Source organism: Macroventuria anomochaeta (assembly GCF_010093625.1).
Source record: "Macroventuria anomochaeta strain CBS 525.71 unplaced genomic scaffold BU25scaffold_1, whole genome shotgun sequence".
Classification (NCBI taxonomy): domain Eukaryota; kingdom Fungi; phylum Ascomycota; class Dothideomycetes; order Pleosporales; family Didymellaceae; genus Macroventuria; species Macroventuria anomochaeta.
This window is the reverse complement of record NW_022985362.1, coordinates 2222035-2240245: the sequence shown is the minus strand read 5'-3', so window position 1 is coordinate 2240245 and position 18211 is coordinate 2222035. Positions and strand designations below refer to the sequence as shown.

Here is an 18211-nt window from a genome sequence, read left to right as displayed (position 1 = left end):
TTATCTGCCTGTGCATGGCCAAAAAACATATCAAAGATGTAATACAGGTTGCTTGCAGCTATGTCTATGTGTAACCTACCTTGATGCAGCTGTGTGTTGGTGCAAAGAGTGATGGTGATGGTCATTCAGCCAAAACTACTATTTGGGTTAGCGCGCCTTGAAGGCTGACCTTACCAAATCAGGATGCCCACCACAGGTACCCAAACTTCAAACTGTAATAGCACCACAACCACAGCATGTAGAGCTTAGTAGAGGATAGCATTGTGCTCAGAAAGCTCTATTGTATCCTCCAGCAGCGGAAACTCAAGAAAAAAAAATCCTAACCCTAACCCACATTTTGCCACTTGATGAAGTAGCCTTCATTGCCCTCAACTCCGTAGGAGTAGACATATCCGTCACGAAGGTCAGACGTATCTAACAACTTTCGGATCGTTGTGCGAATCCGCGCATACGAGCGTGTAGACCTGGCGTCGTGATTGACATGTGCAACAATGTTGAAGTGGCTCGAGTCGTAGGCTTTTGGCCAGTTTAATGCCGGATCAGCGTCTGTGCTAATGACAGGGCCTAATGAAGCTTGTGGAGGCAAGATGCGTAATTTGAAGTAAGAAACCTTCTGCGCCATCAAGGGAGCCGTGGCGATAGACAGGCGTGCTTGAGCTTCCGAAGAAGCCTTAGGCTCGTTCGATGGACTGCTGGCGAGGGCCCGTCTGCCTACTAACTTCAGCAAGGGTAGCACCAGCATGAGGCTTTCCATCCATGTCGCTAGCCACGTAGACTGCATCGGACTTTTATAGATGTCGCAAGTTCTGCTCCACTCCAGTACCTTGAGTAAAGATACGAGCTTGGTGTCTTCGGCGTATATCTTTGAGTTGGTGAGCTCTTGAAGCGTTCTCTCGCAATTCTGCTCCTTCTGCCCGCCAATCTTTCGCTTACACGCCCGTCCGTTGTCGTATGTAATACATTCGGCATTCAACTGCTCAAGAACCTTTCTGATAAGCCACTCATTGGAAAGTTCAGGCACGCTGCCATCAACACTATCAGGCGGAAACGCGAGCTTCCATGCCTCAAGTCGCCGCTTCTTCGGTTGGCCCGCATCGTGATTGTGGCAGTGCACTAGCAAGACGAGCTTGTGTAAGTCGGATTCAAAACTTGGAGAGGTACATATCAGGCTCTTCAGATTGCTTCCGGTATAGAAGTAACTAGTGTCAAGACTGGGTGGTTATTATGTTGTATTGCAGGTGAGCAAAAGCTCAATATATCCTATAGATGCTAGTCTATCACGTAATAGCCATCGGTGGATCCTTCTCCTCCGACAACTAGCTCCAAAATCTTGTAACTCGGGTTGCCCAACACGAGTGTCACATCAGCGCGAGGAATTCGAAGAGATAGATGCCGAGCACGCAGAAATGGGAGCAACAGGAAGGTAACATCTCAGCCTGACACCGCAAGGATAGACCGCGCGAATGGATGTCATTGATCTCCATAACGAAGCTCCTCATGCCTACCACCAAAATCCGCAAGTGGTGCCTAAAGGAGGTACCAAACACTGCTGGCAAGTGGAGCTGGCGGCAGCGCCACAAAAATCCAAACCTTGACTGTAGCGCCTTTGTGAAAGCTTGTCAGTAATCTCGCTACAACTGAGTAGTAGAATCAACTTACATGTAACCAATCCTGAAAATTCCCCCTTCCCACTGTGCAGTGCCAGCGATGTACCAGCCGCACATCGAGGTAATTATTTCGTATGCAGTGGTAATAAACTCCGTTGCAATACCATTCCAATCTATGTTATCGCTGTTGCACATGAAAGCGACGGTGCCTCCATACACTATATAAACCGCGTTCTGTGCTTTGAGACTACTGGTGATTGCTGCAGATTAGGAGTAAGCACTGGCAAAAATGTTTGGAGCTCCACTATCGTAGGGATAAACCTACTTTGGAAGTAGTTCTTGATAGCAGCTACCGCTTGGTCGGTTCCAGTATGGTCCAAGTCGTAGCCGCATCCACACCAGGTGGGTATGTCACCCCGTGGCTTGAGGGAGTGGAGGTTTTCCGTCTTCTCGGGTATCTCTCTTTCACCGATGGGCATAATATCTGTTATGCGGGTGTGAGTTTCGGTGCCGTCTGGCTCAATTGCCGCTAAGTACAGTCCGTCAGTGGCATAGTCTGGGATGACAAAGGCCTGAGCGAGTGCTCCTAGAGAGAGAAGAACAACGATGCTTTTGAGATGCATTGTGCAGAAACGAAAGAGCTTGTTTGGTGTTGTGGACTTGCTTCGTTGTTTCGTCTTTTTATATTCAATTCACATGGCATGCGCTAGCTGGAATGAGATAGAATGATAAAGGACCCACTGTCTTCGACGGCAGACACAGCGATGTCGCTTGAGAGGATCTAGTTGATATTAGATACCTGTCCTTGGACTAGAAGGTAGCTTCAGCCATACAGCTAGCGCTTACCGGTATATCACAAGCGAGCAGCATCTCGGCTGTTGTTTCCTCAAGTATACATCTGATCTACCCGATTAGCCAACTCCAGAAACAGCAACAACCTGCGATGCACCAGTCTCGATGCTCTTCCCGCTGGCCTGTGCCCTCGCAAAGGCCAATTGCCCGCTTACAGCTGCCTTCGTCTCAAACCCAGTTTTAACCACATTCGCCACCTCTTCCAACGTCTCATTACTCATCGCACCAAAAACAGCCCACTTTTACACCTCCGTTGCCCCATTCCAGCTCATATACCTTTCTGTCTCGTTCCCTTGCTTGCAGGTGAACACGTTTGGCGTCGCCTTAGGCGTACCCACCCACGGAGCTTTGTAGGTTCGATAGCTCTGCACGCCGGTTTAATATCTTCCTCGGTTCGCACAACAGCTGATTTTTCATACTTTGATAAGATTGAGCGACGGAAAGGAGGTTTGCTCTGACGGGAATGGCGCAAGTGAGCATCTAGTTCTGTGTATAGTATGACACTTTTGCAGGCATTGCAAGAGAGGTAGCCATATTCTGGAAGGTGTGACACCAAGTCGGTAGGCTGCAAGTTGACCTAGAACAAAAACTTAGAAGCAAAGACCAAACGTCACAGAGGTGGAGCCTTCAGTAATAAACCTTCATCAGCGCAGGCTTGTAGGGCATAATGTCCGCTTCAATGCGCATGCTGTTCAAGAGATAGAACAAGTACTATTCTGCATAACAGTACTAACACAACGCAGTTCGGTGATTCGACTTCTATATGACGCACGAAGCCATATCTACAGACGAAGTATGCAAGAGGCGGAGATGAGGCTGGTCGTTGAGGCTCAGTCTAATTTGGCAGATCCGAAGTGGAAATGGAGCTACTAGCTTTAGCGCGTCCATGTAAGGCGACTAAGGGGTAAAAGTGGAGCTGAAATGCATTTACACAAGAAAAGCGATGAGTTGCATGCATGTACGCTTACGTGCACTTCACGAGCAAAACCAACCTTGCGGCCGACTTCGACTTGGGATTGTGCTTTCAACACAGGCTTTTTCCTGCGTGTACATGGAAGTTTACCTTGATAGCCTCGCGAGAGGTCTAGCCAGAGATTCTGCCTTGCCATGAAAAGCACGAAATTGCGCTACCAGGTTGCGTCTTGGCTCGGCTGGCTCCTCCATGGGGATAAGTATCAGTTTGGTCAAGCGCTCCTTCCAACGCTAAGCTCCTCATGCAAACCACGGTCTCCCGTACTTCGAGGTGCTTATCTAGCTTCGCTTATTTCCTATAATCGCTGAGTGTGCATCGTTTTCGGAACCAACATGCGAGTCTAATCTCGAATTTCATTGAAGGTACTAGAACTCAGGCAGCAACGACCCCTGTGTCCACCGCCTTCCGCCTTTACAAGCCATCTGGACGCAGAGCACCAGTCTGCTCGTCTCTAACAGTACCAATGGCGGCGCGCGAGAGGGAAGAAATCTGCACTACCGCGTAATAGCACAGCTTAAGTATTCATTTTTGCACGATCGCGGGTAGGCATTCCAAGTATAAAGTCAGCATCAATTCCTTTGCCTTAGTCTGTACCGCCAAGAGTAACAGCTTATTTATACTCACCCACACGATTAACCTACCTTTTGCACTAGGGCGCTACAACTTGGCGCCCTCCAAGCTAAGTCTGACAGTCCTCTCTGCTCTGGTGGTTTTGGTCAGAAGCAGTCCGGTGTCCGACTCCGATAGTACCACATCCCTCGCCCATCCACGCGCAGTTCATCTCGATACCTTTGGGACGTTCCAGGATGGTACTTACCAAATGACCTATGAACCAGACGGCACAGCCTCAGTCATCATCATCAACAGCACCATCCCTCTTATAGATCAATCTGTCAAGCGCTCTACCAGCCCTCTAGTGCCACGTGCCTGCGGCATGGGTGTGGGATGCGATGGGATCATTCTGAATCATGGGGACTGCGACCTTACCGTTGAGGGACTGAAAGCGCAATGCGGGCGCAACGTGAACCATCTCAACTACAAAGGTTCTATCTATACGATTGCGGGTGACACGATGGCCTTTTACTGTTAGTGGAGGTATGAGGATCCCAAGCGGCCTCGTTGTGTGGCCGATTCGGACACGAATGCGAATCTGCTAATCACAGATTGTTGCGGGCTGTATCTCGCAGGGAGCTTCAGTGATGTGGGGAATAAGCTTGTGCAGAAGAGCAGGACGTATAGTTATGGATATACCACGGTGGAGCATGGATAGTGTGTTGGTGATTATTAGTGGGCATAGGAATAAGCTTGGTTTACTGATAGAAAAAGAAATATATCAAAACGTCGATCGTTGCAGCTTTGCACGACTGTACCCCTAGTTCTAACGTTAATAAGTCGGCGTTGTGGAAAAGGTTACGGATAGTCGACAGCGGCGACTCTTGGGGTACTTCCGCGTTAATCTGATATTTCTGCGACCAGGAACCATCGATGATGTGTATCTGTTGCTAAGCAACTTGCGATTCACTTGAATGTCTTCTTTTCTACTCGCCTTTTCCGCAGGTCGTGAATCAGGCGTGCATGAGAAAAGTTGTGAAAGGCGCCAGAGACGTCAAGAAGCAGGAGGCTGGCTACTTAGCCGACATTGCGGTCCCATGCTTCGTAGATCTCCCTGGTGACGGCGTGGAGTGCGTACTCAGTGGACCGAATCTTCCTGCCGCCCATGTGTTTTGATGGTAGAACGTGGTACGTCTCGGCCACGTGACTAAATCGTTTGGCTGTAACTGCATTCATGGTACAATAGCCTCTCCATACATCAACTAAAGCAGCTGGAGCTCGCATGTTCACTCGTTTGGCGCGTCAGCAACCGCCTCAGAGCTCTGGGAAAGTGTACTAGGGCTTCGGGATGGCTCTACGACGTCGCTGGCGGGCTTGGGTTGCGTGTCCGGGAGCTCTATGGGCCGGCTGGCAGTGCTGGGTGGTAATGTATTGCTCTTGATGGCTTTGAGTGTGGGTATCCGAGCGCGTTTTGCAGGGAGGTGGGTACTGCCAGCGCTTGACATGGCGCGTTTGGGTGGCATGCTGGGCTATTGGCAAGGCTATAAGGTCATCAACACGCACTCAGATGACTTGTATAGGCAAAAAGTACACTTTTAACAGCAGAAATTACGCGACGATGGGTATCAGCTGGGCAAGGGATGGCTGGGTGAGACACCTAACACAATTTGAGTGAGTGCTAACGGTGCTAACAGCCAACACAACACCAGAATCCGACGGGAAAATATCACAATCTAGCACCGAGGACCCGGAAGAGGACACCGAGTTTATCCAATATATCAAGTCAAGCATCAGAAAATACTTGACTTATGCCTCAATTATCCCCGTGAGGCTTGATTTGCAAGTCCAACTACACCAAATCCTCGAAAACCCAGACTTCCAAGTATACTTGTTTGTTGGCAAATCTGGTCAGCACTGTTGTAAAGTAGTGAAGGGCTGTGTTGCATTTAGTCGTGATGGAACAGCCGCATTTGCGAGGTTCGCTGAACAGCACAGCATCAAGCCGGTCACCGCGAAGGAATTCGACTTTGACGATGCGATTGCCGCCTTTAAAGTGTTGCAGAATCAGACGGAAGTTAGAAAAACAGTTATTAGCGATGAGTGAGGCACATCATGCTGATATTAGTGGTTGTCACGTGTAGCTCATACAGGGTGTATGCATATGTATGTGTTTGCCAGCGGTCCGCTGCACTGATTGTCCAGTTCATTCGGTTAGTGCAGTTTGCCTCCCCATCCTACCACTGCTATTTTCCACTATATAGTTCCGATCAATCCTTGCCATAGCTCCACAGATCAACCAAATCATCTCAATCCTTCCACAGTATGTGTTGGTGTTCGTACAATGGAAGCGAAAACCGAGCTCGAATAAGTTATGAGCAACGCAAACATCACGATCTTGGCCACATTTATTTTGTCGTTGTTCTCTCCATCTTCCAATGATGTTATTGCCGCTCGTTTCGACTTGTGGGCCGCGACTTTCGGAAGCTGGGCATGTGGCCTGATATTCCTCGGTGCTAGCTCCAAATCGGCCCAATTCGGAGAGAGAATCATGCCACTTCCGGCCTTGGAACCTCACGAAGTTGCTGGAAATGGTTCGAAGTTGGGCTGAAGGAATGGTACGGGTCTTGGTTGCGCATGTGACTCTTTGCTACATTTGTTCGCACAAATCGCGCGATTACCTTTGCTCGCTCTGATATTCACACTGCGACACTCGATTGCGTTCGCTTCGGGTACCCGAAGACAAAAACCATCAAATCGACTCACACAATACCTCTACTTTCATCGACTACGCTTTTGATCAATCTTTCCTTGAGAAGTCTGCCAAACAATTGGAATCGTCGCAAAAGCACGCTTGTCAACTCGACCACTCACCGCAAGCCGTACTGCAACCTTGGCCCACGGCAGCAGCACCAAATTATCACACACAAAACCCACACATCCAACAGGCCTGCCTCAAAAATCACAAAATGTGGTTCACCCGCGGTTTCAGTCTCACAAATTTCGTCATCGGCACATCCGCGTTAACTTTCCAAGTCTTTGTGCTGTACCCGTGGCACGAGCAGCTGGACGAGGAGTTTAAGGAGCTAAGGAAAGAGCATGCGAGATTGCTGGATGAGACGCATAAGCAGCATGGAATGGAGTTGAGGAGGATTAGAGAGCAGTTGGAAGAGTTGAGTAGGGAGAAGAAGGGCGGGTGGTGGCAGTGATGAGACGAGCATGCGCTTGAGGCTTTGATGTTATTTTGATGGGTGGTGGAGTGAGTTTGTGCGGATGTGTTATAGGTATGTGAGCCTTCGAGAAATATAGAGAATATGAACGCTGATGAATAATAAGAGCAAAGGGGTCAAGCGAATGACTTGAAATTGACTTGTTTCTATAGCTGACCTTTTCGTGAAGCAAGCGCTATGAACCTCGCAACGTGCAATGCTGCTAATCTACCCAGAGACCTTTAGAACGTCAGAAGTATAGTGGCTGGCATATACTTTATGTAGTGTGACCTTACATCAGCAAGTGAAGACTGACAGCAACCATAAAGAGCTGCGCCATGAACACCGCAAGCAGAACGAACTACGACACGTTGTAGCCGCGGAATTGGATGACCATGCCCACAGCAGGAGCTGAATCGGCAGGCACAGCAGAAACAGCGGGAGGAGCCGCGGCAGCAGCGGTGGTACCCTTGGTCTTGCGACGCTGTGCACCGCCCGGCTTGTTCTTCTTTGGATCGGGACCGGGCGCCTCGCGTTGTGTACCTTTATATCAGGCGCGCCCTTCACATCCTTCTCGTCATCCGCCTCGGCAGGTTCGTGGGCTCAGCAGCTACAGTTGTAGCACGGACAGCCTGCTTGGCAGACTTAACCTACTTACAATTATGGAGGTTCCTCTCCTTCTTGGTGAGGACTGGCATCTCGGCGATGTCATTGTTCTCGGCATCAGAAGGCGCCTTATCGTCGGTAGCAGAAGCTATGGTAACCTAGTCATCATTATTCGACTCGTCGATGGCTTCCTGAGTTTCATCCTCTGGAGATGTAGCAGACGAGTCGGAGTCCTTGGCCGTGGTGGAAGTAGCAGCACGTTTACTGGCCGCTCGACGATGTGCCTTGGTACGTGTTTTCTCCTTGCTAGCGAGGACGGGCTCGTACGGGAAGTCTTCAAAACCAGAAGATGCCTCATCATCGACCCAAGGTGTCACAAGGTGGTCATCTATATTGCTTAGATCAATGAGAACTTCCTGGGCAGGGGGTTGCACGGGCTGCTGCTCCTCAATGAGGTCGGCTGAAGTGGTTGCAAAAAGCTCAGTCTGATGATGTTCATCTCGCGAGCGAGTAGTAGGTCTTCAGCATCCTGAGTTGATGGGGATGCCTTGACTCAGAAGACATGGTGTTTTGTGGTGTTGGTTGCGTTGTGTGAAGGGAAGCCGTGTTGTTGGAAGGGCAATTTGCGCGTGGATATAAAAGTAGGAAGAAAGCTTGCGCAAGCTGAAGAGCCTTGGTGAAAATGTTGCTGTACCGTGAATGTTGTTCGCGAGGGTGCTAGTGCTTCTCTGCCATCTCTCATTGGCCAGCTCATTCAGGGTTCGCATGTTGTCCATATTCAGGTCGTTCATAATACTCAATTGACAGTTCTTCCACATTCATCAAATATTTTCCAAGGAGCGTACGGTCGCTATATGGTGAATGCTGGGTGGAAAGTTGAGAAGATGAGTCTGGTGGTAAGAAGGAGCGGAGGCGGCGAGCTGAAATAATCGGGAGACGGAGTTGTTGCTTTCATTGCACCGCCAGATATTTGCCTCAGGCTCGCAAGTTTCAGTGTCTGACGAAGCGTTGAGACCATTTCATTTATTGTGAAAGTGCTTTGCAACGAGACGTGGTAGCGAAGTGAACGGTATGACGAAGAATTGGTAGAGTGTACATTGATCAACCGGACTACAGAACCTGTGACCTTAAGGAAGCGAGATAGCACAGGAAATACTGGCAGAAGAATTTGCAGGTCATCTCGTAGCCGTAAGGGCGCAAATGGAACGTCTCGCCAGAAGCTGCTCAGGTAGGTATGGACCAAACCAGTACCGCAAGATGGAAAGGCAATAGACAAGAAGAATAGGTCATTTGGGTATCGCGAAGAGAGAGGAGAATACTTATCAAAACGTCCAACACTTCAAGCAAACTAAGGAAGCAATGGTATCTTCTGGACCCATTCTGGAACCTCCCAGCCGTGCTGCTGTGACAGCTGCGCCCACCCTGAGCGGACCCAGGTCATTTTGGCTGCAAAATCTGACACGGAGAAGTCGCGCAATGCACCGTTGGGACCACAATATTTTTTGAAGATGCGCTCTAAGGCTGGACAACAAACGTTCAGCGGAGTGCAAGCAAGCATGATGTTGGGGCCAAACTTACCGTCAGATGACTGCAGAGCATCAAGCAGCATTGTTTCCTGCTCCTTCGTCCACTCCTTACCGCTAGACGCAGGAGTCGACTGTGGTGGCGGCATACTGCGCTTTATAAAGAACGGTACGCGCTCGAATTGACGGCCGTCGGCGTCTGTCTCTACAAGTTCAACAGGTTCGACGAACCTCAATCTTCGCCTTCGTGCAGGATCGGGCTCGCACTGCATCCGTGCGATGTGAATATCCTGCCAACGCTTCCTCCTCTCCCTCCCAGCACGCACAGCGTCTTCTCTCTGGATCAGTGCCTGCTCTTGTTCCTCTCGTTGTCGTTGTAGATCCAGAAGCGCCTGGCGAGTTTGCTGGACCTTCTTGAGATGACCAAATTTTACTCGGAACGCCTTCTCAACGGCTCTCAAGGGAGTAATCAGACCACCTTCGACACTCTTGATAAGGCGGTCGCCTTGGGTTTGTTGCGGCACTGTGACCTTCCAGGCGTCCATTGTGTCTTTGAACTTCAGAACCTCGCAGATAAAGGGATAAACGATCTGCATAGCTTCTAGTGACTCGGTGATCTCGCCTTGCTTCTCTTGTAGCTTGTCGTGCATGGCCTCAAGGACCAAAGTCAAGGCGCGGAAAAGATAGGCGAACGCATCGCGCTTAAAAACGACTCGCCTCTCCTGTTGGACCCAAGAGCCAATGACTGTAAGCAGATCGGTAAGATCGTCTTTACACCTGGTTATGTCATCTAAAGAGCAATCTTCACCAGACTGGCTGAGCGTGACCCGCGACCTGTCGCATCTGCGATGTATATTTCTGCCCAGCTTGGTCGAACAAACTCCAGAGCGTTCTTCGGAGTCTGCGAACTGGAACACTTTGTCCAGAGCGTGGAGCCGGTTGAACTGATCGTTCGTCGTTTGTGAGCCTGCCAAGTTTGCGCATTCATTGTTGGCCTCCTCGTTCTGTTCATCATGCTCCCGAGCACCTTCATCTTGCTCGTCGTTCTGCTCGTCGTTATGCTCACCGTCTGGTCCATCATCGTTGTCTTGCCCATTGTCCTGGCCATGGTCCTGGCCATGGTCCTCATTGCTTCTAGTGCCCGCATTCCTGGGTTTGTCTTCGCGATCATCCTTACATTTTCCTCCATCGCCTGTTGCATGAGCCGAAGGCTGAGGGGCTTCTGCAACATTTTCACCATCTGCATCGTCGACTTGTGCGAGTACGTGATTGATAGCTTGAATTTTTCTGGTCGTTGCTCGTACAGGCTGTGCACTCACCTTCCGTCGCTGGCCAGACGCAGTGGCAGGTATGGCAGTTGCTGAGTTGTCTTTCGCCTCTTCCAGCTCAGCTTGGGCTGTGCGCAATCCCGTGGGTCTGATGAACACCCTGACCTCAGGCTGTGGGTCGCCGCGTGGTCGTGCATCCTGTTGTGTCGTAGATTTTGGCGCGATCAAGACTTCGTCGAATTCAGCAGCGTCTGGGCTGACGAACCTCGGACCGTTCAACCTTCTGCGCCTCTTGGCGACTGGAGCCTTGTCGCTGGGCTCAACGCTTGTTGCAGTATTAGGCACATCTTCATAGCGAACCTTTCGCTTAGCCTTCGTGGAGATAGCAGACGGCTCATCCTCCTCTTGCACTTCGACAGTACCAGCGTCAGATAGTCGGGCAGATACTGTACTTCCGCCGCTCTTGCGCTTCGGTGGTCGTCCTCGCCACTTGTGGATGGCTGACGATGCCTCTTCGTGTACAGGCGGCACTAATGACACGGGCACGATCTCGACATGATCGTCTTCTACGGGCTCCTCGTTTGCGGCTGGTACATCGTCGCTTTCAGGAACTTCGGCGGGAACATCATCTTCTGACCGCACCTGACTCGTCTCTGGTACCACATCTACAATATCACCAGCGCTCACGGAGTTCTGTGCGTGTGCTTCATCTTCAGAAGCTACAACCTGCGCAGGCAGAGAGCTCCTCTTCTGCGGGCTAGGGTTCAGGTCGTACACTCCCGTGCCTCGGACTTTTCTTGGACGCTCTTCAGGAAGACTGACACGCTTCAGAGACCCTGGCCTCAGCTTGCCCGGCTTGAGCAGCTTTCCTGCTCTTCCTGCTTGAGTCAGCGCCGGAGCTGGTGGCTTGGGAAGCATGCGCGCTGCATTGAGAAGGTTGGCGCCGATGACTGCAGCATATTGGCGCCGAACAGGACTACTGGCTTCGGCGAGGAGCTGCTGCGATGCGGCTTCGGTGTCGCTGAACGAGGGTGAAGAGAGAATGTCGGCAGCTATATCATGGTCAAACAATGTAAACAAAGCTGCTTGAACGCGCCGTTATGCTTACTTCCGGATCTAGGCGCCATTGTGCGCCACTAGAGCGATGCTCAAATCTATGCGACCGCTGCTATCGCATCGCCGTCGTGAAGGACAGCAAGACCTGCCCTATCATGCATCAAGTGTGGGGTGAAGGAGTTCTAATTCGAGAGGTTGGCAGTCGCATTGCGGGACCAGCCTAGCGCGAACCGCCAACGGGCTTCGAAAGCGCGCCATCACATGCCCTGCATCGACCATCAACACCACACACCATCCATCATGACACAAAACACACCAACAGCTCCCACTCTCACAGTGTTGGATCCAGCAAAAGGCCATGATTTCCAGACACCGAAGAAGTGCATCAACGACGGCGACGATGTCACGTCTTTCCTGGCATCAAAAGCCTACGCCGACATCATGACTTTCATATTCCAGCTGAATACATCTATAATACCCAGGAAACACAAAGACCAAGAGCGAGGGACAGAATCCGTCAAAGAGTGGACACTGCAAGACCCAGAAGTCCCGCACCCACCCGTCGTCCAAAACCTCGCCAAGCTGCTCGACGCATTGACATCCATCATCGATGAAGCACCGCCAGACACAGGACCCCGTCGTTTCGGCAACGTGAGCTTCAGAAAGTGGTACGATATCGTACGAGAACGGGCTTCGGACCTGCTTGATCGGTATTTGCCAGCTGAGGTTCTGGCGTACAAATCCACGTCCGAAGTATCAGCAAAAAGCGAGCTGGAAGCGTACTTTATCGGCAGTTTCGGCAGCTCCCAACGCCTCGACTACGGCACTGGACATGAACTCAGTTTCATCGCTTTCCTCGGGTGTTTGTGGAAACTCGGCGCCTTCCCTGCATCACGGGATGGAGATCAGGAGCGTGGCATCGTCCTTGGTGTTATCGAGCCGTACCTCGTTCTCATTCGCCGTCTGATTCTCACATACACACTTGAACCAGCCGGTTCGCATGGTGTATGGGGCCTGGACGACCATACCTTTGTGTCGTACATCTTCGGCAGCGCGCAGTTCTCTCCACCCATATCGACACCAGCAGATGTTGCAACAGAGGGCTCGCTCGCCAACGCACCGAATCCAGCAGATGTGGCCAAACTTGCTGCCGTTCAGAGGGAAAGAGGAAGAAACATGTACTTCAGCGCCATCGGCTTCATCTACGACGTCAAGAAAGGACCGTTCTGGGAGCACAGTCCTATTCTCTACGATGTCTCTGGCGTGAAAGCTGGGTGGGCGAAGATCAATAAGGTGAGTCTTCTTCCCATCTCCTCCCCAAACACAGCGAGGAGCCAAGCATAGTGAGGGCCTTCTACCCTTACCCAATCACATGAGGTTGGTAAACATTCTGACAAACAACAGGGCATGATAAAAATGTACAACGCCGAAGTCCTCTCCAAATTCCCCGTAGTCCAACACTTCCCCTTCGGGTCACTTTTCTCCTGGACGGCAGACCCCAACGCGCCCAAGATACAGGCAAGCGTTCACACTTCCTCGCAGCCGAAATCCGTTATGCCGAGTAGCTCCGCACCGACGGTACGGCAGACAGGACCTCAATCAGCGCTGCGAGACCCGCTGGCAGAGCCAACTCGAGTGGGTGCGCCTCAACCGCCACTTCGCGATCCGCTAGCCGCTGGAGGTGGTATGCCGATGACGGCCGCGCCGTGGGCAAAAGCTGCTGGACCGAACGTGCCTGCAGGCCCTAACCAACCGACAAGAGCACCCTGGGCATCGAGTACAAGAGCGCCGCCGGCTCCACCGGGTGCGAGTACGGCGAGGCTGTTACCTCCTGATGCGGGAACTGCTGCGCCGTGGGCACGAGGGCCAGGAGGAACAGGAGCGCCGGGTGTGCCTGATGGACAGCCGGGTACGAGAGCACCATGGGCGGATAAGAAAGCTTAGATGTGAATAAAGTGCCCGTGGATGTCTGCATCGCTGTGACATGATAGGGTACGACTTCAACTGTTCATTCTCACCGGTATCACTATCTACGCAGTACAGAGGGTGGACGAACATCAACGGGCTAGTCTCCATCAGGTCCATAGTTGAATCAGCGATGCGTCCACACCAAGCCGTTCCTTTCTCGTGATTCAAGATGTATTTGTACGTCAACTTCACGCTTGCTTCTACCTCTACCTCTACCTCTACCCAATGGTGCTTTTGTCTTCATCATCTCGCGTCATGTGCTCAACAATCACGCCTCCTCGCATCTACGGGCGCCGTTTGCAAAACCTTCCAAATGCCCTGATTGCTGATTGACGCGGTGTCCCGCTCCGATGCTCTCCCATGCTCAGCACACACAACCACCTCCTTCAGGCATCACGGCCCGACTTCTCATCATGCCATCTAGTCGCTGCTATCTCCCCCACCTACTTTCCAAGCTCTCGTCGTGTCTTGTAGCCCTTTAGCAGGACGTGCGCGCCCCGGAGCGGAGCTAAGCTGAGCTGAGATGACAGTAGCGCCCATTCGATATCGGACCTTGGCATATCAACAATGTCTCGACTCCCCCATCTGTGCCCCTACGATCCATCATTTCGCGTCGTCCTTTGTTCCTGACGCGGAACCAGATCCGCTCCCATCGAATGCCTGATCCAGCTTCTTCAGCGCCTCTGCATGGATAATCTCCCTGGCCCCCTTGTACGGCAGGTTCGTTGGCAGATCGCGCATAACCTGCTGCACCAAATCCTCCAACGCCTTCGGGTTGTGAGATTCGAGGGCCGACTTGGCGCTCGCTTTCGACGCGATCGCTGCGGTCGCTGATGGCGCCCCTGTAGGAGCTGGGGTCGCGGTGGAGCTCCCTGCAGCCGCTGGAGTGAAAGCCGGGAGAGGCTGCTGATGCGGAAGCCCCGGCTGGGGTTGGTGGGGTTGGGGCTGGCGTTTGCGTAGCATGACTTGGCCTTTGCCGTCCATGTACGTCTCGTAGCCCTGCTGATCGAGCACCTCATCGGGTACCTTGACGTTGACTGGTATTCCCGTGGTGCCGGCTTTGTCCATTTTATCTCTCAACGACTGCTCGACGGGCGTGGTCCCCTTGGGGCCATCTCGTTCCTGATTATACCGCTCGAGGGCTCTAATGCGTTCTTGGTTTTCGCGGTTTCCTTCCATGAGGAAGCGCAGACACATGATTGCGTGTTCTCTTATGTAGGGATTGTGTTCGTCGTACGAACAGCAGTTGAGAACTGCTTCGATGCCGCCGAGGGGTCGTATTTGATTTTGCACCAGTGTGTTTTTCCACACTAGACTGCTCAGTACTAGAACAGCTAGTTTCTTCAGATTCCGCCATTCGAAGTCCGATGGCTCGTCGGCAGCTTCGTCCATGTACGGACGCGGCGAGGGCGAGGTCGGGGGCGGGATATAACTCTCCGCATGGCTCGGCGCGGGATCGTACGGCCGCTCTACGGCAACAGGTGGCGGATGCTGAGGTGGGGATTGGTGGTGTTGGGATTGGTGGTGTTGGGGTTGCGAAGGAGGGTTGTCGACTTCGACGGGCGCAGGGGGTGGAGGTGCAGGCGCGGAGTGGCGGAGGGGAGGCACGCTGAGTTGGCCTTTGGGGATTGCGGCGTCGAGTTCTTTCAAGAGGGTGACGAGCTCGTTGGCGATCTCCCAGTTTGAGAGCATCCGCTTCCAGGTCTCGTGCTCGGTGAGGATGGCGAAGAATTCGAGGTACTGGTACACGCCTTCGTACATGCGCTCCATGTCCCAGAGGTTTAGTGGGAAGTCCTCTGGCTGTGCGTGGCCGGCACGGATCTGTCCTTGGAGGAAGATGAGCGCGCAGGTTTGCGGGATGATGTGTCGGCGGAACTCGGTGAGGAGGAAGTTGACCATGTGCACATCGCCTTGGTCGACTTGTGGTGGCGCTGACTTGGCTATGCCCTTGGCTGGTTGTGCTCGCGCCTGTCGTGCTCTAAAAATGTTTGTAAGCAACTTCATGATGACGGCTTGCGCTGGCGATATGATGTCTTTGGATCTGCAAGATGTGTCAGCTCGAGCCCTACAAATCTGGGATTCGTCTGTGCCTACTCCGACTCTCTGAAAGCGTGGTAGGCGAACGGCAGCAGCTGGTTCGCGAGAATAGCTTCCATGATCTTGACCATGAACTTGAAGTAGAGCTCTTCCTCCCTCAAATCCCAAGCTGCGACAAAGATCAACAGCTCTCTGAGCAAGTTCCTCCCGTTGTCTTGGGCAAGCAGCAGGTGGCATCGCACACCGTGCATGCTCCTCACACTGCTGAACACAGTCGGATCCGAGTGATATCCCGGCTGCCCCTCCGACGGCTCCACAATCCCACCCATGATGATCATAGGCAGGACCTCGATCTCCGTCGGCCCCAGAATCAAGGGCACATCAGTCAACAACCCCCTTCCTTCATCCCCCGGAATATCATCGTAGTCGTCATCGGCATCATCGTCGTCGTCGTCAGGCGGCGGAGAAGTAGGAGAGGCTACATCGCTGATTAGCCCAGGACGGTCGGGGTCAGGCTCCAGACGCTTCAACAGGTCGTCTTTGCCATTCTGCAGGATCTCGGCGCCGAAGGAGGGCGGGTACGTTACACGGAAATCGATCTCACCTGCCGGGGGCGACCGCTTGATGCTGGGGTCTAAGAGCGAGTCCTCTGTTGCTGGGCGCGCGGGCTGCGAGGCCGGGGCGGCGGGCGCGGCGTCCGGGGAGAGGGTGCCTCCGTCGGGGTAAACGGTGATGGAGGAGCGCATCCGGTCTACTTCGACTTGGAGCTGGTTGATGCTTTTTGCGAGCGCTTGCACGTTTTCTTCGTTCTTTGCGTGCTGGTCGACGACTTTCTTGTAGGTGCTGGACTGGGTGATCTGGTCGCGGTATCTTGCGACTACGTCGGCGTAGAGCATGTTCCATTTCTGTAGACGTCAGGTCGAATTTGTGCGCAGTAGGGTGGCACACTCACGTTCTTCTCCTCTTCGCCCATCGTCTGCCATCTCCTCCTGCACTCTGCCGCGATCTCATTCGCGCCAGCCTTATCGCCGTGCTGCATCAGGGCCTTTTTGACCTCGTTGCCCGTTTCGCCAATATACAACAGGAAGGGCGAGGATGCAGGTTGCTGTGGGATTTTAAACGTATCCAGACTTCGTGCTGGCTGATGATGTTCGGGGAGAGGCTCCTGCTGCGGCGGCGCAGTCTGGTCCTGCGGTGTGAACTCGTCCATCTTGTACTTCATGTCGGCGAAATTGGGCAGCTCGTTATCGAGATGGCTGTCAAACAGCTCGATCCACAGCATGAGCTTCCTCTGCTCGTTCCTAGCGATGAGGTTATTGAGAAACTGGAGGCAGGTGATGAGCAGCTTCTTATCTGCCGGCATGTCAGCAAAATCTCAAACACCTCTCGATCCTGCGCTCTTACAAGCATTTATCACGCTCTGCCATTTGTCCTCATCTTGCGTCCCCGCCTCGCCATCATACCCTCTCGCCGTAACCCTAACGCAAACATTCACCAGATTGAAAACGTCCTTATCAAACAGCCTCTCTGCGCTCAAGTTCTGCACTCTCTCGCCATGCACCAGCACGTTCCGCGCAATACACACGAGCTGGTTCAGCCTCTCCAGATCCCTCAGCAAACTCGGGCTACAGCTCGCAATCAGCGGGCCAGACAGGCCCTCGTACTCCGGCGCCGCAGGGTCCGGCTGCGCAAAGCACCGCTTCTCGAGCGAGGGGATCGCGGCTTTGAGCACCGCGGCGAGGTCGTCCCAGAACTCCCATGACAGGCCGAGTTCCTCGCGCAGCTCGAGCCGCTTGCGCGAGTCTTCGAGCGTCTTTTTGACGACGTCGCGCTCGAGCATGCGCAGCGTTTCGTCGCGGATGTAGCCTGGGTTGCGGAAGTGGACAGTGTAGGGTGCGAGGGCAAGGCGGAGGCGCGTGAGGTAGGGACGGGCTTGGATGGGCGCGTCGTACTCGGAGTCGCCTGTGCTCTCCGACGCATACAGATCTTCCTGTGAGCCCAGCGAAGCATCGTGTCCTTGCGATCGGTCCATGGCTTCCCCTCCCTTGCGACGATTCCACTGATCCCACAGCCTAGTCTCGGCGAACAGACTGCGATAGACCCAGAGGCGGACGGGCGCAGGACTGCGTAGGATGCGGAAGATGTTGTTGTCGGCCAGTTTCTCCGAGATGTTGTGGTATTGCGCCAGCGCGACGGGGGCGAAGGCGAGGTGGTCGAGCGACGAAGGGGCTCCGCCAGCCGCTGTGAGTGAGGGCGATGCCGGCTCTGGTGGAGGACTTGGGGAAGACGGGGAAGACGGGGAAGATGGAGCGGACTGGTCCGTGGATGACAAATCCTTCTCTTGCTCGCCTGTTGCGGTCTGAGCGGTGGTCTCTCGAGTATTGTCAGGCAAGTGTTCACGCGCGTGTCTGGTGTCAGGCCCGCGCGGCGTCGAATCGGAGCGGAAGGACATGGTCGCAAACAATTTTGCGTCGGGCGCGGTCCAGCGTCATGGCTGCCCCGCCCCCGCTATGCATGGTTTGGCGCTAGTGTTATCGATAGCACATGGACTTTCGCGTTCGCC

The 18211-nt window shown here is 53.0% G+C and overlaps 8 protein-coding genes across 8 annotated transcripts; 4 read left to right on the top strand and 4 right to left on the bottom strand.

Annotated features, from left to right (window-relative positions):
• Positions 1 to 325: 325 nt before the first annotated feature.
• BU25DRAFT_465237 (uncharacterized protein) lies at positions 326 to 2350 on the bottom strand (the record flags this gene model as incomplete). Its single annotated transcript, XM_033700148.1, has 3 exons — positions 1933 to 2350; positions 1660 to 1867; positions 326 to 1211 (listed from the first exon to the last, which is right to left on the bottom strand). The coding sequence occupies exons 1-3, from the start codon at positions 2228 to 2230 to the stop codon at positions 326 to 328; spliced, it is 1392 nt and encodes a 463-aa protein (XP_033568198.1). The 5' UTR covers positions 2231 to 2350.
• A 1902-nt stretch (positions 2351 to 4252) lies between these two features.
• BU25DRAFT_417123 (uncharacterized protein) lies at positions 4253 to 4702 on the top strand (the record flags this gene model as incomplete). The annotated part of the gene is made up of 2 exons (XM_033699926.1): positions 4253 to 4517; positions 4596 to 4702. 2 exons carry the CDS (start codon positions 4253 to 4255, stop codon positions 4700 to 4702), a joined length of 372 nt encoding a protein of 123 aa, XP_033568197.1.
• Positions 4703 to 5061: 359 nt separating this feature from the next.
• On the bottom strand, positions 5062 to 5507 carry BU25DRAFT_453708 (uncharacterized protein; the record flags this gene model as incomplete). The annotated part of the gene is made up of 2 exons (XM_033700110.1): positions 5062 to 5210; positions 5321 to 5507. 2 exons carry the CDS (start codon positions 5505 to 5507, stop codon positions 5062 to 5064), a joined length of 336 nt encoding a protein of 111 aa, XP_033568196.1.
• Positions 5508 to 6950: 1443 nt separating this feature from the next.
• Positions 6951 to 7112, top strand: BU25DRAFT_302511 (uncharacterized protein; the record flags this gene model as incomplete). The annotated part of the gene is made up of 1 exon (XM_033699458.1): positions 6951 to 7112. A coding segment is annotated over one exon (162 nt), but the record flags the coding sequence as incomplete, so codon positions are not given.
• BU25DRAFT_17657 (uncharacterized protein) lies at positions 7090 to 8257 on the top strand. Its single transcript, XM_033699440.1, has one exon. The coding sequence runs from the start codon at positions 7580 to 7582 to the stop codon at positions 8195 to 8197; it is 618 nt and encodes a 205-aa protein (XP_033568194.1). The 5' UTR covers positions 7090 to 7579; the 3' UTR covers positions 8198 to 8257.
• Positions 8258 to 8977: 720 nt separating this feature from the next.
• On the bottom strand, positions 8978 to 11801 carry BU25DRAFT_444595 (uncharacterized protein). Its single transcript, XM_033700054.1, has 3 exons — positions 11696 to 11801; positions 9375 to 11639; positions 8978 to 9317 (listed from the first exon to the last, which is right to left on the bottom strand). The coding sequence occupies exons 1-3, from the start codon at positions 11712 to 11714 to the stop codon at positions 9145 to 9147; spliced, it is 2457 nt and encodes an 818-aa protein (XP_033568193.1). The 5' UTR covers positions 11715 to 11801; the 3' UTR covers positions 8978 to 9144.
• A 137-nt stretch (positions 11802 to 11938) lies between these two features.
• BU25DRAFT_444594 (serine/threonine-protein phosphatase 2A activator 1) lies at positions 11939 to 13767 on the top strand. The gene is made up of 2 exons (XM_033700053.1): positions 11939 to 12936; positions 13048 to 13767. Exons 1-2 carry the CDS (start codon positions 11944 to 11946, stop codon positions 13585 to 13587), a joined length of 1533 nt encoding a protein of 510 aa, XP_033568192.1. The 5' UTR covers positions 11939 to 11943; the 3' UTR covers positions 13588 to 13767.
• BU25DRAFT_356926 (uncharacterized protein) lies at positions 13768 to 17956 on the bottom strand. Its single transcript, XM_033699620.1, has 4 exons — positions 17053 to 17956; positions 16601 to 17001; positions 15706 to 16553; positions 13768 to 15652 (listed from the first exon to the last, which is right to left on the bottom strand). Exons 1-4 carry the CDS (start codon positions 17678 to 17680, stop codon positions 14215 to 14217), a joined length of 3315 nt encoding a protein of 1104 aa, XP_033568191.1. The 5' UTR covers positions 17681 to 17956; the 3' UTR covers positions 13768 to 14214.
• Between the last annotated feature and the right edge of the window lie 255 nt (positions 17957 to 18211).

Bases quoted from the DNA above. Each gene is read 5' to 3' on its own strand.
- BU25DRAFT_356926 (XM_033699620.1), bottom strand. From the start codon at position 17,680: ATGGACCGATCGCAAGGACACGATGCTTCGCTGGGCTCACAGGAAGAT. The intron at 17,002-17,052 runs GTAAGAGCGCAG...ACATGCCGGCAG, and splicing joins GCAGAGCGTGATAAATGCTT to ATAAGAAGCTGCTCATCACC. The intron at 15,653-15,705 runs GTAGGCACAGAC...CACATCTTGCAG, and splicing joins CACGCTTTCAGAGAGTCGGA to ATCCAAAGACATCATATCGC.
- BU25DRAFT_444594 (XM_033700053.1), top strand. From the start codon at position 11,944: ATGACACAAAACACACCAACAGCTCCCACTCTCACAGTGTTGGATCCA. The intron at 12,937-13,047 runs GTGAGTCTTCTT...GACAAACAACAG, and splicing joins GGTGGGCGAAGATCAATAAG to GGCATGATAAAAATGTACAA.
- BU25DRAFT_444595 (XM_033700054.1), bottom strand. The intron at 9,318-9,374 runs GTAAGTTTGGCC...TTTGTTGTCCAG, and splicing joins TGCTCTGCAGTCATCTGACG to CCTTAGAGCGCATCTTCAAA.
- BU25DRAFT_17657 (XM_033699440.1), top strand. From the start codon at position 7,580: ATGACCATGCCCACAGCAGGAGCTGAATCGGCAGGCACAGCAGAAACA.